The sequence below is a fragment of the Phocoena phocoena genome, chromosome 15 (assembly GCF_963924675.1).
Source record: "Phocoena phocoena chromosome 15, mPhoPho1.1, whole genome shotgun sequence".
In the NCBI taxonomy this organism is placed as follows: Eukaryota; Metazoa; Chordata; class Mammalia; order Artiodactyla; family Phocoenidae; genus Phocoena; species Phocoena phocoena.
Window position 1 is genome coordinate 34,292,729 of NC_089233.1, and position 16,920 is coordinate 34,309,648.

Here is a 16,920-nt window from a genome sequence, read left to right on the forward strand (position 1 = left end):
CAGTGGATGACTGGATACGTAAACTGTGAGATATTCAAGCTGTGGAGTATTATGCAGCCATAAAAAGGAATGAAGCACTGACACATGCTATAACATGGATGACCCTCAAAAATATTGGTACGTGAGAGAAGTTAGACATGAAAGGTGTCGCTCGTATTGTATGATTCCATTTCTATGAAATGTCCGGAATAGGCAAATCCATAGAGACAGAAAGTGGATTCGTGGTTGCCAGGGGCCGTAGGGCGGGATGGTGAGGAGTGTGAGTACTAAAGGATGCGGAGTTTCTTTTTGGGGGTGATGAAAACATTCTGGAATTACATAGTGATGATGGTTATACAACCTTGTGAATACACTAAAAACCACTGAATTATACACTTTAAAAGGGTGAATTTTACATCTCAGTAAAAAATGTGGAATAAAAGGGTAAGTGTGCTCTGCCAGCATGGTAAAACAGAAGCGTTAGAGCGATGGCCAGAGCGAGGGCTGATTCCCTGCCAGGTGCTGCCTCCTTTCTGTGCCTTTAGTGACGTTGCCCTGGGGGGACAGCCAAGCTCCATCTGAGGCTCACTGGACAGCTCCTGCTCCAAGCCTGGGGCTGGGGACAGCCTGGGAGGCTGGGTGCTGGTGGGGACCCGGCCCTTGCCCTCTGGCCCTCCGCCTACCTCCCTTCTTCCGCCTGCAGCGTCTCTAACAAGGAGCTGTCAGAGCTGATTGAGCAGCTGCAGAAGAATGCCGACCAAGTGGAGAGGAACATCGTGGACACGGAGGCCAAGCTGCAGAGCGTGAGTGCCCCATCACCCACCCTGGTGCTCCCTGTGCCACCAGCCCTGCTCAGGACCAGGGGCTTGTCTGACCCCGTGGTTCTCACCTGGGTGTGATTCTGCCCCCAGGGGACATGTGGTCACATCTGGAGACATTTTTAGCCGTCACAACTTGGGGAATGCAGTGGGTGGGTATCTAGTGGTGGAGTCCAGGGATGCTGCTATACACCCTACAGTGCACAGAACAGCCCCGTACACGGAATGATCCAGCCGCAAATGTCAAAGTGCCCAGGTGGAAATGCACTGAAGAGGAACCTCCTTATTGCTGGTAGTACCAGCTCCTCCACCCCGGGTACAAAGTTGCTGCAGCTTATGGGCCCCATCTGGAGGAGAACCACAGACTCAGGATCCAGGCTCTGGTTAGGATCCCAGCTTTGCCACTTACTGTGTGACCTTGAGCAAGTCACCTTACCTCTCTGTTCATGCGATTCCCTCTGAAAGGGTAAGAGCGATTGTCCCCACCTGCTGGGCTGCTGTAAAGATTCGATGAGATTATGCAGCTGCAGTGCAGGGCTCACTATTATTATCAACATCATCATCCTTACTTCTCCTACCATTGCCACTACTCAGATGCAGGCTGGGGAGATCACTTTCCCTCTCTGTGCCTCAGTTTCCTCTCCTGTAACATGGGGATAACAACCGACCTGAGCCCAAAGGTTCTCCTGGGGATCCTGCACCGGGGGCCACACTGGAGCCATGCTCAGTCCTGTGAGCTGCTAAGATGACCCCCTCTTCTCTGAACCCTCCACAGCCCAGTGCGGTTGAGTTTATATGTTTTTTTGTAGCTGGAGAAACTGAGGTTCAGAGAGGGCCAGGGCGGACTGTGTCAGTGACAGAGCTGACCCCAGAGGCATCCCACAGGTGGGGTTGCCAGATTTAGCAAATAAAAATATAGGGTATCCAGTTAAGTTTGAATTTTAGAACACAAATATTTTTTTTTGTATAATTATATCCCATGTACTACTTGGGATATAATAATATTATAAAATTATCCATTGTTTATCTGAAATTTGAATTTAACTGGGCGTCTGTATTTCATCTGCATTCCAGGCATGACTAAGACGAGGGTCCAGAGGAGTGGGTGGCTGAGGGTGGACAGGTCACGAGAGAGGTCAAGGTTCGGCCGGCCCCACTGCTGTCCCCAGGCCCAGACGTGGCTGCCACTCCTCTGAGAGCCAAGGGATCCACCCACCTGAGGACCAGTCCCCCTGAGACCTGAGGGACAAGAGTGGGCTGGGGATGGCACAGCTGGGGGTGAGAAGTGGGGGCATGGGGAGAGTGGGGCAGGAAAGGCAAGAGGGCCCCCCTCCCTCAGGATCCCCCCTCCCCTCTCTCATTCCTTTCCTGCCTCCACCTCCCACTTTTCTTTCCGGCCTCAGCCAGCCCTGCCAGCATCCTTCCCTCTGGCCATGCCCTTGCCCTGGTACCCAGCCCCTTTGGCAGTTTTTTTGTCCCCTCTCTTGTGACTGCCATGGTGGCGTGTGCTTTCCTAAATGAAAACAGCTTTTTGGAGTGTGTCCTTTTTTCCTCCTAATAAAAGTAATATGTGTTCATTACAAACATTTCAGGACCGATAAACAAGTATAACGAAGCAAATTAAGATGGCGTATAATTCCACCACCAGAGAGAACCATCATCCATTAACCTTCTCGTGTACCTGTGACCTTTTCTTGTGCGTGTGAATAGCATCCAGCTCTCTCATTGTATTTGCTTAGAGTAATGACTCAAAGTAACAAGGATGTTTTAGGGAGATAATTTTGAACTATTTTCTTTTCATTCAAATGAACAAACTTAAGAAAAGAAACCACGCTTTGAAGACTGCATGGGATAATCTTTCTGTCTTTTCTCTTCCTTCCTTCCTTCCTTTTTTTGGAAGAAAACATCATTATTAATTTTACTACCCAAACGTTCTCTTGAACTTTCCTATTTTTTTAATGGAAGTGAGATTCACATAAGATATAATTAACCACTTAAAGTGTACAATTCCATGGCATTTTGTACATTTACGATGTTGTGCAACCACTGCCTCTATCTGGTTCCAGGGCACTTTCATCGCCCCAAAGGGAAACTCCACACCCGTCAGCAGTCATTCCCCATCCCCTCCCCACAGCCCCTGACAACCGCTAATCTGCTTTCCGTCTCTTTGGATATACTTATTCTGGATATTTCATATAAACAGAATCATACAGCATGTGACCTTTTGTGTCGATCCCAATTTTTAAATGCCAGGAAAGTTGGAAGAATTGGAGAACATCCCTATCCTCACCACATCTCCTGGGTTTGCTTTGTCCTTCATCTGTCCATCAGTGTGTGTGTCATTTACAAGATATGTCAGTCCCTATGATTTTGTCCTTCATCTGTCCATCAGTGTGTGTGTCATTTACAAGATATGTCAGTCCCTATGATTTTCTTTTTTTTTACTTTAAAAAACTTGTCTATGGAAAGTGTCCAAGTTTTAAGAGCTCACCCTTGTGAGTTTTTGCATCAGTAGGTACCCATGAAACCATTACTCAGGTCAAGATAGAGGACATTTCCCGAAAGGTCCCGAGGGACCTCCCCAATCAGTATCCCCCAGAGGTAACCACTCTGCTGACCTCTGTTCCCATTGATCAGTCTTGTCCAACTGTTGACTGTTGAACACCCACATGGCATATCTCCCCACTAGATGTTCTTTCTTGTCTCGGCTGGAGAGGGCTTGCGTTCCCACACAGCACCTGCACCTGTGTGAAATAGGGAATGATTAATTTACTTCCTCCTTTTGCAAAATTAATCTTTGACACTATAACTGCCCAGCAGAGCTTCAGATCAGCTGGTGATGGTGGAGCTGATAAAATTCCACCCAAGCCAAGAACCGTGACATTTTGTTGCAACTTTTTAACTCGCCAGACCCACCCATGGTGGGGTGATGGCCCAGCGCCATTGGACTTCTGCCACGTGGACCTCACCCCCAAGCCCCTCAGGGCACTGGGCCCACTTGCTGCTTAGCCCTCCCGGCCCAGGAAAGACCTGGAAGAACGTGCTGGATACCTTCTCTTCCTCCGAGAGGAAGTTGAGTCATTTGACACCGTACCAGGCACCACATCACTTCTGTTCACTTCTTTTTCCTTTTGCCATTTCTTCCTTCTTCTTTTTCAACATCTTTATTGAGGCATGTTTCACAGATCGGAAAAATGCACCCCCTTTAAACGTACAGTGCAATGGTTTCTAGTAACATCACCAAGTGGTGCAGTCATTTCTGTAGGTTGGTTTCAGAACTTTTTTTCATCCCTTCGTAAGATCTCCTGTGTCCATTGACTACAGATTCCCACTCCCATCCAGCCCTTGGCAGCCACTCATCTACTTTCTGCCTGTGAATTAGCCGACTCGGGGCAGTTCCCATAAATCGGTCCCGTGCAGCGTGGCCTTCCGTGTCTGGCTCCTCTCACTTGCATGGTTTTTTTTTTTTTTTTTTTTAATTTATTTATTTATTTTTGGCTGTGTTGGGTCTTCGTTTCTGTGCTAGGGCTTTCTCTAGTTGTGGCGAGCGGGGGCCACTCTTCATCGCGGTGCACGGGCCTCTCACTGTCGCGGCCTCTCTTGTTGCGGAGCACAGGCTCCAGACGCGCAGGCTCAGTAGTCGTGGCTCACGGGCCTAGTTGCTCCACGGCATGTGGGATCTTCCCAGACCAGGGCTCGAACCCATGTCCCCTGCATTGGCAGGCAGAGTCTCAACCACTGCGCCACCAGGGAAGCCCACTTGCATGGTTTTGAGGCTCGTCCCTGACGAGCCTATGTTTGTGCTCCCACCTTCTCACTGCCAAGGGAGAGTCCTTGGGTCACTTGGATGCCTCTTCTGAAGCAGGGGTTTCTCTTACTCCCATTGCAGAGATGGGGACGCCAAGACCCAGCGAGGGGAGGGGACTGGCCTCGCGAGTTCCCCCATGTGACCCCCGTCCAGTCTCTGGACCCCCAGTCCAGTCTCTGACTCATCCCCCCTGGGCCTGGGGTCCCCCGGGCCTGGCACAGTGCCCAGCCATGCTCCCTGAAAGTCCACTAAGTGGATTAATGGACTGTGTTTAGAAACCTGCTGTACCCGCTGCTCATTCATTGTTCTTCCGTAAATAAGCAGAGACCCTGGACTCATCAGCGACTTATCCATCGTGCCTCCCAGATGCCCACCCACTTGGTTCATTCTCGCCATTTCACTGGTGACACCCCAGCGTGGGCCACCCTCAGCTCTCACCCAGGCCGTGTCACAACCCCTGACTGTGCTCCCAGCTTGTACCCTGTTCCCTGCAGAGCCCCTGGAGGAATTGCCTTTAAGGATAGGTGGGGCCCCGTCTCCCACTTCCTTCCCCGTACCTCCTTCCAGCCTCAATCACAGCCATCCTTTCCTCCCACAGGACCTTTGCACAGACTATTCCCTCTGCCTAGAACACTCTTCCCTTTTTTCCTTCCTTCTTAGCCTGTGTCACCACCTCAGAGGGGCCTCACTGACCCCCAGAGCTCAAGCAGGTCCCCCATGTTCCCCCTCTGCTGTGTTTCCTTGGTAAACACCAACTTGTAGGAACTTGCAGTCACCTTTGTGAGGTTTATCTATGACTTGCCTTTCTGGGGGTCTTCCTCTCCCCTGGGCTGGGCGGGGGCAATGTCTCTTTGTGCACAGCTGTGTCCCGAGCCGGCCACAGCAGGCACTTGAGCAGAGGCTGGGCAGGGCTGGGGGAGGCCATTGCTCGCCCCTCTCCTCCCCGTCCCTCCCATCCCAGCTGTGCTCACTGAGTCCCTGCTCACTCTCTCTCCCCGCCCCTTTCTTGTGACTCTCACAGGACCTGACCCGGCTGCAGGAGGGCCGGCAGCCGGAGCACCGGGACTCAGCCCTGCAGAAGGTTTCAGACTCAGAGAAGCTGCTGTATGTGCTGGAGGCGGACGCAGCCATCGCCAAGCACATGAAGCACCCCCAGGCGGACATGATCGCCGAGGAGTAGGTCCCTTCTGCTTCGGGTCCTGAGGGACCTGCTCGGGACCAGGGCAGGGGGGCTGCAGCCACTCAGCATTCAGGAACCCGAGTTGGGGTTTGTTGAGGGTTAACTGGATGCCAGCACGAGCCAAACACTTTATGTTATCCTCACGACAACCCATTTTGCAGTTGGGGAAACTGAGGTTCGGAGCGCTGGTGTCTCTCTCCTGTCCTGGTCAGAGTGTGACCACAGCCTTCTGACCTCCAAGCTTGCGAACACATTCTCTCCTGCCTAATGCCCAGCTGGCTTCCCGAGCGCCTGGCTCTCGCCTCAGCTTAGATGTGGACAAAGCACTCTCACTGTCATGGCCCCCACCACCCTGTAGCCCTGCTGGATGGTGGGCTCCAGAGAGCAGCAGATCTGCCTGTTTCTTCTGGAACCTCCTGTGGGTCTGGGTGCACAGTAGGGCTCTCAGGAAACATTGGTGGGGGAAGGTAGAATGAAGGAAAGTGGACAGGAGCAGGGTGGGAGTGATTGCCTGGACCCAAGGCCACAGTCACCCTGTCCTACCAGGCCACTGAGCAGAAAGCTGAGGCCAGGGGCTGGGGTGGGAGGCCGCCCCCCTTGTGGCATGGGCAGTGCACCCGCCAACCAGCCCCGCTAACCAGGGTGGCCACTCTCCCCGCTCAGCATCTGTCAGCTGAAGGAGCGTGTGACCAACCTCCGCGGGAAACACAAGCAGGTCTACAACCTGGCAGTGAAGGAGGTGGACCCGCAGGTCAACTGGGAAGCGCTGGTGGAGGAAAAGCTGGTATGGCCCGGGGTTCAGCTGGGGTGGGGCTATGTGTGGGCCGGGGGGACCCCTACCATTGAATGGGCACCACAGTCCTGCCAGGGAGGGAGTTGTGTTCCCGGTGTTTCCTGATGTTTGTGTCAATGAGATGAGCAAGGCTCAGAGAGGTGCAGTGCCTAGCTCAGGGTCACACAGCAGAAGTGGTGGAGTTTGGGACCCTCCCGGGCTCGTTGGAGTCCTGGCAGGCTGGGGGCAGTGGCCAGATTTCTGGCCGGCCACTGCCCTTCCTTTGCCCTCACCAGCCCATCTCCACCATGGAGAACCCCAGGCACTGGGTGACCCCAAGCAAGTGACTCCCCCGGCCGAGCCTCTGTTTCCCCATCTGTGAAATGGAAACAGTAACCGTGAGGACCTCTGAGTTTGCTGTGAGATTAAATGAGATAGGATGTGACAGCCTCTCTCTGCATCCCTCCGGGGCCACTTCACTCACTCCTTGGCCGGCACCGTGAGGAGGAGAGCCGAGGCTCCCAGGGTATGGGGTACTGGGTGGGCTGCGAGTACTGGGTGGGCTGTGAGTCCTGAGTCCCTGGCCCACCCTCATGCATGTTGTCCCTCCACCCGTCCGGCCAGGACAAGCTGAGCAGCCAGAGCTTCGGGTCGGACCTGCCGCTGGTGGACCACCAGGTGGAGCAGCACAACATCTTCCACAATGAAGTCAAGGCCATCAGGCCCCACCTGACCAAGGACGGGGGCAAGGTATGTGCACAGGGGTGGGGGGGGCCCCGGGGAGGAGGGGCTCCCACCTGCACTCCCGCCCTAACCCATGCCCTCGGCTCCGTCCTCAGGAGCAGAACAGCGAACTCCAGGCCAAGTACCAGAAACTGCTGGTGAGACGCCCCCGGGAACGGGATGGGAGGGGCTGGGAAGCCGGGCCATGGGGACAGAAGTGTGTGCAGTAAACACTTCAAACAGGATGGAGGGGGATGAAGTGGGAAGAGGCAGTACCCTGAGCCCCTACCTGAGAGGCGCCCCTGTTTGCCCTGTGCTCGTGGAAAACCCCAAGAGACCCCATGGATGCAGTTCATCTTACTATTTGCTTCTTAATTCTTTATTGAGCACCTACTGTGTGCCAGATACAATGCCACCTGCTTAATAAACGGAAGTTTTTCTATTTCCTTTTTCAAAACCTTTAAAGAATGTCTTCTTTTTTAAATTTTTAATTAATTTATTAATTTATTTTTATTTTTGGCTATGTTGGGTCTTCGTTTCTGTGTGAGGGCCTTCTCTAGTTGCGGTGAGCGGGGTCCACTCTTCATCACGGTGCGCGGGCCTCTCACTATCGCGGCCTCTCTCATTGCGGAGCACAGGCTCCAGACACACAGGCTCAGTAGTTGTGGCTCATGGGCCCAGCTGCTCCGCGGCATGTGGGATCTTCCCATACCAGGGCTCGAACCCGTGTCCCCTGCATTGGCAGGCAGACTCTCAACCACTGCGCCACCAGGGAAGCCCCAAGAATGTCTTCTTTTTAAAACCGCACAAGTGATACATAAATGTTGTGGACATTACAGACACTTGTTATGGACGTTACAGACGCCTCAGATGTGAGAATGCAGAGGCAGTGATAGTATAGCCTGTAGGAGGCTCTGGAGCTGGGCTGCCTCCACCCCTTTTGGTGGGGAAACCTTGGGCACAAGCTGCTGAGCCTCTGGGAGCCTCAGTTTCCTCATCTGTAAAACAATCACTTCCAGTCCCTGGCTCTTAGGATGCTTTGAGGATTGCATGAGTTGATGTTGGAGAAGTCCTTAGCACAGTCCTGGCACGTGGTGGGCCCCACACATGTGTTCACTACTGTTCTCATTTGCAGAGTGGAACGCAGACATCCGTCCTCCTTCCCCTCCTCCTTGCCCTGTGGTAGTTTGCTACGATCCCCCTAGCACCATGGCATGTTAAAGAAAAAAGTGGAAGTGTAGCTGCTGATGTTTTTTGAGCACCAGCTGTATGCCAGGGTTGGTGCCCTATGAGATCAGTGCTGTCATTATTCCCATTTTGCAGACGAGTAAACTAACATTCCACAAATATGTCAATTCTGTGAGGGTTTTGTCTGTTTTGCTCACTGCTGTATCCGCAGGGCCTGGAGCCGTGCCCAGCACTTAGTAGATCCTCAGAAAACATTTGCAGAACAAATGAAGGGGTTTCGGAGGGTGGGAGGCGGTCAGGTGACTTATCCAAGGGAGTGCAGTGGAGCAGGAGGCGTGGAGGGAGGCTGTTGCCGGCAAGGCCACAGCCCTGTCCTTGCCCGCCCACAGGCGGCGTCTCAGGCACGGCAGCAGCACCTGAGCTCGCTGCAGGACTACATGCAGCGCTGCACCAATGAGCTGTACTGGCTGGACCAGCAGGCCCAGAGTCGTATGCAGTACGACTGGAGCGACTGCAACCTCGACTACCCCAGCCGCCGGCGCCAGTACGAGGTGGGCACTAGGCTCTGGGGGTGCGGGCCAGGGGGCTGGGAAGGAGCACGGGACTGCCTGGCTGGTCAATGAGCCCCTCCGCTGCCCCTGCTGCAGAATTTCATCAACCGGAACCTGGAGGCCAAAGAGGAGAGAATTAATAAGCTACACAGCGAGGGTGACCAGCTGCTTGCCGCCAAGCACCCCGGAAGGAAATCCATTGAGGTACGTGAGCCCCGGGAAGGGACGCCTCCTCCAGCCTGCCCTCCGGGTGGCCTGTGCTCTGGGCCACCTACACTCAGGCAGGCCCCAAGGTGGGTGTCCTGTGTCCATCTGTCTGTCTCTCCATTTTGCTGCCTCCTCTTGCTCTGTCTGACCCTGTGTCCTCTCCTTATCTCAATGCCCTGCCCTCAGTCCCTGGACTTCTGAAGCACATGTGGTGCCCGTATTAGTTTCCTATTGCTGCTGTAACAAATGACCACAAACTTGGTGTCTTTAAACAAAGGAAAGTTATTCTCTCATAGTTTTGAAGGCCAGAAATTCGAAATCAAGGTTTTGGCAGGCTTGTTTCGTCTGAGGTCTCTAGGGGAGAATCCTTCCTCATCTCTCCTTGCTTCTGGTAGTTGCTGGCAATCCTTGGCATTCCTTGGTTTGGAGCTGCATCACTCCTGTATCTGCCTCTGTGTCTTCACATGGCCTTCTCACCTGTGTGTCATCTCCTCTTCTTATGAGGACACCAGTCATTGGATTTCAGGGCCACCTTAAATCCAGGATGATTTCATCTTGAGATCCTTAACCAATTACATCTGCAAAGACCCTATTTCCAAATAAAGTCACATTCTGAGCTCTGGTGGACTTGAATTTGGGGAGTACCTTTGTGAGATTTTTTTAAAAGCACCACTTTGGGCAGACACAGCCCCTACTTGTCCCTTGTGCAGTGTACAACCTGAGCACCCATACACAGCAGCCCTGCTTGGCGCCTCAACACGTTCCCCTCACTCCTCCTCCCACCCCTGGGCGGGAGGTGGCTGGGAGCCACACACACGCAGAGGCCAGATACCCCCTCCTCTATCCTTTCCTGGTCTGGAATCCTGCCATCCCTCCCTTCGTGTCCTCGGTGCTTGGCCAGCAGCAATCTGCCTCCTTTCTCCTGGCAGGCTCACATGGAGGCTGTGCATGCAGATTGGAAGGAGTACCTGAACCTGCTCATCTGTGAGGAGAGCCATCTGAAGTACATGGAAGACTACCACCAGGTACCTGCCAGCCCAGGGCCCCGTTGGTGGGAACACCCAGGGCCTGCTTGGCTCACTCATGGCCTCAGTGCTACTTCCTCCAGGAGCCTTGCAGGGCTGCCTGCCCAGGCCTCCCAGTACTTACACTTCTGATGACGTGGGCGTGCCCCAAGCTTGCTGGGCCCTTGTCTGCCTTCCCTGGGGGCTGGGGCTGGAGAGTCTGACTCACCAGGATAGTGTAGGCACAGGAGTAGGTGTGTGGAGTTTTAATTTTGGTAAAAAATATATAATACGAAACTTGCCATTTTTAAGTGTACAATCCAGTGCATTCATTACATTCACAGTGTTGTGCAACCATTGCCACTGTCTTTCCAAAACGTTTTCATCCCCCCAAATAGGAATTCTGTACCTAATGAACAATCACTCCCCATTCCAACCCCTGGTAACCTCTCATCTACTTTCTGTCTCTTTGGATTTGCCTGTTTTAGATATTTCATAGAAGTGGAATCACATGATATGTGGCCTTTTGTATCTGGCTCTTTCACTGAACATGTTTTCAAGGTTCATCATGTTGTAGCATGAACCAGAATTTCATTCCTTTTCATGGCTGAATAATATTCCATTGTATGCATGGACCACGTTGTGTTTACCCATTCACCTGTTGATGGATGCTGCATTGTTTCCACAGGAATGTGTGTTTTTAACAAGAGAGCTGCACGTGATTCTTATGAGTAGGTGATCTGGGGACACATGAACTCAGATGATACTATTGTAACTAACTCCTGGTTCAGTGTCAGCCCTTCTGGGCTATGAGCTTCACAGGGATCCCAAAGTCATGTTCATAGCTGCAGCCCAGGGGACAGCTGACAATGAATGATTCCCTAGCACAATGTGTCCCTAGCACAAAGAGAAGAGTGGAATAGAGAAGAACCCTAAGCGTATACACATGAAAACAATATGTCATAGAGGTGGCATTGCATGGATTGGTGGGAAGGGACCTGGTTTCTCCCTGTGAAGCCCCCCAGGAAGCTGGGCTGGGGAGGGTTGTGGGTGTCCCCAGGTGGCAGAGCCCATGGATTCAGGGTGAGTGGGAGGCCCAGCCCTACCTGGGAATGGGCTTAAAGTCACAGCCAGGATTAGCCCCAGGTGTCCTAGCACTGTCCTGTCCGTGACAGGGCCCCCCGGTCTCCTCTAGTTCCACAAAGACGTGAAGGATGCCCAGGAGCTGCTGCGCAAGGTGGACTCAGACCTGAACCAGAAATACAGTCCCGACTTCAAAGACCAATACCAGATTGAGTTGATGCTGCGGGAGCTGGACGTGAGTGATGCCTGAGCAGGCCCCTCCCCAGCTCCTTGCCTGCTGACCAGGGAAGGCTGCGTGATCTCACCTGGGCACTCCCCCCCATGTTTAGGACCAGGAGAAGGCTCTGGACAAGTATGAGCACGAGGTGCGGGGCCTGCAGAAGCGAGGGCAGCAGGTGGTACCCCTCAGGTACCGCCGGGAGACACCATTCAAGCCCATCCCCGTGGAGGCGCTCTGTGACTTTGAGAGTGACCAGGTGAGCCCCTGCCTGGTGCTCCAGGTGCCCCAGGCAGGCTGGGCCCAGATCTGCCTCCTCTTCTGTCACTGAAAGGCCTTAGGAGTGACATGGCTGGTTGCAGGGTCTCAAATATTTCAGGAGCCTGTGTTTATCTCCATCATGGGGTCCTCTCTGCCAATGCCCCTGCATCACCCCACCTGCTGCCCTGGCCTTTTCTGTCCTACCAGATTAGTGGCCCCAGTCATTCCAGCAGAAGTCCCAGGGAAGGTTCTCATTGGCCTGCTCTGAGTCATGTGTCCAGCCTAAACCAATCACTGTGGCCAGGGATGCCATTCTCTCATTTGCCAGACCTGAGTCACATGTCCACCCCCAGAAGTCAGGGAATGGAGGGACGAGAACACATGGGCTGGGACTGCACAGGGGCTCCCCAAAGGGAAATCCAGGTGGGTGCTAGGCCGGCAGACCCAGCACATGTTCTCTTGGTGCTGGCCCCTCTCAACTCTCTATGATGGAACCTCTTGGGGAGGATCTGAGAAACAGGCTAAGCCTCCCCAGGTCCCAGAGTTAGGGGTGGGGTTGAGATGGTGACTGGGCTCCTGGCCACCAGGTGGGGCAGGTCTCTCCATGTGTTCTGACTGGCCTGTCCCCACCAGGGCCTAATCTCTCGGGGCTACAGCTACACCCTGCAGAGGAACAACGGGGAGAGCTGGGACCTCACGGACAGCGCAGGGAATGAGCTGACTGCCCCGGCTGTCTGCTTCATGATCCCTCCCACTGACCCCGAGGCCCTGGCTCTGGCCGACAGGTACAGGGGCAAAGGAAGGAGCCAGCGTGGACTGGCCGCACCCCCTGGGCCCCTCAGGCCACGTTCACAGCCCTGGGCACCCCAACTCAACCTCAGGGTGCCACTAACATCCCCACACCTGCACCCCTTGGTGGCTCAAGTGGGACAGCAGCAGATCCTGTTGGCTGAGCTGACTTGTGTGTGAACCTCTGGCTCTGGGCACACATCAGGGAGTGGTTTTTCTGCAAGGGCCTCTGGGCCTTTGCACATACTGCTCCCTCTACCTGCACACCAACCCACCACCTGTTGGCTCAGGCCTCTTGGTTTGAAGACCCAGCCTGGGGGTCACCTCTTCTGTGAAGCCTTCCCTGATTGCCCCCTCATCCTCCACCCTGGCTCCAGGAAAAGGGCCGCCGCCTCTTTCTCAAGCACCTTCTCCCACTGCTCGTGCTGCTCTCATTAGGGTGCTTTGTGTCCGTGTCAGTCTCATTGGGCAGAGGCTCCTTGAGACTTACTATTTTCAGGGCCTTGTTCAGTACCTGGTGCAAAGCAAGTACCCAAGAACTCTGTTGAATGAGTGATTCAAGGAATTCCTTAATTTATTCATTCAGCAAATATGTATTGAGCACCTACTGTGTACTGCTTCCTCAGGGGTAACATCTTTGTGGGAAAAACAAATGAGCAAACAAGATTATTTTATAAATTTATTTATTTGTTTTTATTTTTGGCTGTATTAGGTCTTTGTTGCTGTGCGCAGGCTTTCTCTAGTTGCGGCGAGTGGGGGCTACTCTTTGTTGTGGTGCGTGGGCTTCTCGTCGTGGCTTCTCTTGTTGCAGAGCACGGGCTCTAGACCCGCAGGCTTCAGTAGTTGTGGCACATGGGCTCAATAGTTGTGGCTCGCGGGCTCTAGAGTGCAGGCTCAGTAGTTGTGGCGCACGGGCTTAGTTGCTCCACAGCATGTGGGATCTTCCCGGGCAAAGGATCGAACCCGTGTCCCCTGCAATGGCAGGCAGATTCTTAACCACTGTGCCACCAGGGAAGCCCAAGATAATTTTAGATAGTAAGACTTGCTATTGAAGAAAAGAAAGACAAAGAAATGAAGGAGGGAAAGAAGGGGTCCGTTGAACCCAAGAGCAAAGAAAGACCAGCGTTTCAGCAAATCCTTTCTACGTGTGTCGTGTTAACTTTTCAAAGCATTTTCATGAGCTTCCCGACTCCTCAAGGCTGTCTGTCCAGCCAGAGTCCAGGGTCCTGTGTCAGTGGGCAGTAGGGGCAGTGGGCTGCCCCAGGTCCCCAGCCCATTTTTGCTGTCACAGCCTGGGCAGCCAGTACCAGAGCCTGCGGCAGAAGGTAACTGGGAGCAGAAGGGCGCTCCAGCAGCGGCATGAGGTGCTGAAGGCAGAGAACTCTGGAGGTGGGTACCAGACGCTGCCTGAGGCTCTGGGGGGACAGGGAGGCAGGGCTGGGCCCAGGGTCTGTGCTGCAGATGGGACAGTGGAGGTGGGGAGGCTGGCCCTCCTATGCCCCCTCCCTGGGCCTCACGATCCCCACTGCTACCCGACTCTGATTTCCCTCCGGCAGATGTCTCTGACCTGCAGGGCCGGCAGCTGCTGGCCGGCTTGGACAAGGTGGCCAGCGACCTGGACCGGCAGGAGAAGGCCATCACAGGGATCCTGAGGCCGCCGCTGGAGCAGGGCCGGGCCGTGCAGGACAGTGCTGAGCGGGCCAAGGACCTCAAGGTACCCCAGGTTGGGGGCAGAGGCTGGCCCACTGGCTCCCCGGGGCCCCTGCTCAAGGTCTTATCCCCATGGGGTGTCTTGGCGCTCAAAAGGGACCACTTGCCATGTGTAACAGGAAGTCGTGAGTCGTGGGGAGGGGGGCTGCTCTAGGCCAAAGACTGAGGAGGTGCCTGAGGCCTGGTGCCCCCAAGACACACCCCCAGGAAAAAGGGCTCGTGGCAGAGCTGACAACAGCAGGACTGCAATCTGAGCAGATGAGCACTGAGCTGAGTGAGAGGCCGCGGTGCCCGGCAGCACACGGGCTCTGGGGCAACAGGGCCAGCTCACTCGCCTTGACCACAGACACCGTTCAAGCCCAAACCTCAGTGTCTTCAGTAAAATGGGCTGATCCCCACTCAGGGGACCTCGACAGGATGGGGTAAGATGAGCCACATGAATACCATCTACTCCTCACCTCTTTTACACACACATACAGTTTCCCAGGTCCTCGGCGCCCTCCACGATGAGCGTGACCGTTCCCGGTTTACAGGAGAGGAACGGGGCTCAGAGAAGTGCCATGGCCCTTGACGGGGCTCACACCAGGGCTGGTCTGGTTGGGGCCGAGCCAAGGCCAGAGGACGCCTGATACAGGGGTAGGGTTGGGGCTAGGCCCCACCATGTCCCCTCCTAAGCTGCTTGGAGTCGTACCCACCTCATTGGAGTTGTCCCCAAAGATGAGTAAAGCCACGTGAAGTAGTGGGAACAGGAACCTATTAATATTCATCACTCGTGAGTCACCATCCACTGTGTCAGAATTCCCAGGGATGCTCATTACAAACACGGACTCCTAGGCCAGCGTCCCAGATCCCCAGTCAGGCCCCCTGGGGAGGACATCCCTGTGTGGGGGTGGCTGCCGGCTGTGGTCAACGCGAGGGGCTCTGGTCCCCACAGAACATCACCAACGAGCTGCTACGCATCGAGCCCGAGAAGGCGAGCAGCACGGCCGAGGGCGAGGCATTCATGCAGGCCCTCCCGGGCAGTGGCAGTGCGGCCCTGCTGAGGACGCGGGTGGAGGACACCCAGCGCAGATACGAGCGCCTGGTGCAGCTGCTGGACGCGGCCCAGGAGAAGTGGGTGCAGGTGGGCAGTGGGGAGGCTGGGTGGGGTCAAGGGCCAGCACCGCCCCCCCAACTCCTGACTCATGTCCTCAGGGTTGACATCGCCAACCGCCTGGAGAAGAGCCTGCAGCAGGGCCGGGAGGTGCTGGCCTCATATGAAAACCAGCTGGCCCAGGAGGACACGGTGCCCAAGAGTGGCCATGCCCTGGACAGCAAGAGGCAGGAGCTGGCGGTGAGTGTGGGGACCCTGGGCTTCAGAAGCCTTTCTCTGAGTTGGGCATGGGCTCCAGGCACCCCTGCCACGTCACCTGTGGACAGTCGAGGGGCCCGAGGCCCAGGGCAGCAACTCTCTCCAGATTTGGAGTCCCAGCCGCCCACGGGGTTTCTGTGGCCTGTGGAAATCAGGTGCTGGTATCTTAAAATCGAATGTCCACATAATCCCCCCAGATTCCCAGTGTCTCTGGACAAGCAGATCTGGTCACCTGGACCCACATGCCTGCACGGCGCATCAGCTGAGCACAGGAGCCTCTGCCCCAGCCCAGCATCTGCCCTCTTCACCATTGCCGCTGGGCCCGCTCTAAGCATTGGGGTCTGTGAGCCCGTGGGAGGCCCCTTATTCACAAACCACCTCACAAAACCCTTGCCCTTGTGGTGAGGGCCTCACCTCAGAGCCCAGGAAACAGGCTCAGAGACCAGAGCCTTCACGAAGGCCACTCCAGTCCCGGGCACGGCGTCACAGGCACGTGCCGTGTGCCGCAGGGTTTTAGAAGCTAGTTTCCCCAGGGTATTGGTCATTGTAACAAAACGGAAACTGCAGAGATGACCACGGGTTTGAGGAGAAACTCAAGAGGCAAACCACCGGTCCCCGCCCAGGTCCAGGCCTGCCACCCGCTAAAAGCAGGCAGCCCCAAGAGCTCTGGGTAGCACCATCCCGGGCCCTGGAGCTCTAGCCACAGCACCTGCCATCTGCCTCTCTGCCCCGGCAGGCCATGGCCTCCGAGCTGCAGGCCCTGCAGGCCCTCCTCAGCGAGGTGGAGCAGAATCTGCAGGCCGCCAAGCAGTGCTCTGGCTCGCTGGCCAGCCGCTTCCAGGAGCACTGCCCGGACCTGGAGCGCCAGGAGGCCGAGGTGCACAAGCTGCGCCAGCGCTTTGACAACCTCTGCCAGCAGGTGGAGCTCAGGTGAGGGGACCGCGGGGGCCCTTGGCTTAGTCTGCCTTAAGGCAACCAAGTGGGATTTCTGCAGACAACACTGAAGGCTGTTTGATTTCTAAATAATTTCCTCTTTCTGAAAAAAGCAATATATATACAAGATAAAATACACAAAGGGATTATAATGACCAAACTCTTCCAAGATCAGCACTGCTACCAGTTTCTTGTGTGTCCTTCCAAAAACATTCTGTATGAGCTGGGGTAGGTAATTAATGTACGAATGACAACACACCACATACAGTGTGTCTTGCTATTTTCCCTGTCGTATATTTTCCCAGCCTGATGAGTCAGTAAGTGTTCCCCCCTCCTCTTCTGTTTT

General features: G+C 54.7%; 1 protein-coding gene across 1 annotated transcript in view; it reads left to right on the forward strand.

The window, feature by feature from the left end:
* PPL (periplakin) overlaps positions 1-16,920 on the forward strand; it is a 57,678-nt gene that overhangs the window by 33,992 nt on the left and 6,766 nt on the right. The window contains exons 4-19 of the mRNA XM_065893210.1: positions 683-782; positions 5,627-5,781; positions 6,449-6,569; positions 7,182-7,307; positions 7,397-7,438; positions 8,858-9,019; positions 9,116-9,223; positions 10,156-10,251; positions 11,426-11,548; positions 11,643-11,789; positions 12,425-12,576; positions 13,872-13,969; positions 14,137-14,294; positions 15,225-15,403; positions 15,485-15,623; positions 16,378-16,571. Of these exons, the coding sequence (XP_065749282.1) occupies positions 683-782; positions 5,627-5,781; positions 6,449-6,569; positions 7,182-7,307; positions 7,397-7,438; positions 8,858-9,019; positions 9,116-9,223; positions 10,156-10,251; positions 11,426-11,548; positions 11,643-11,789; positions 12,425-12,576; positions 13,872-13,969; positions 14,137-14,294; positions 15,225-15,403; positions 15,485-15,623; positions 16,378-16,571 (2,100 nt within the window). The remainder of the gene's footprint in view (positions 1-682; positions 783-5,626; positions 5,782-6,448; positions 6,570-7,181; positions 7,308-7,396; positions 7,439-8,857; positions 9,020-9,115; positions 9,224-10,155; positions 10,252-11,425; positions 11,549-11,642; positions 11,790-12,424; positions 12,577-13,871; positions 13,970-14,136; positions 14,295-15,224; positions 15,404-15,484; positions 15,624-16,377; positions 16,572-16,920) is intronic.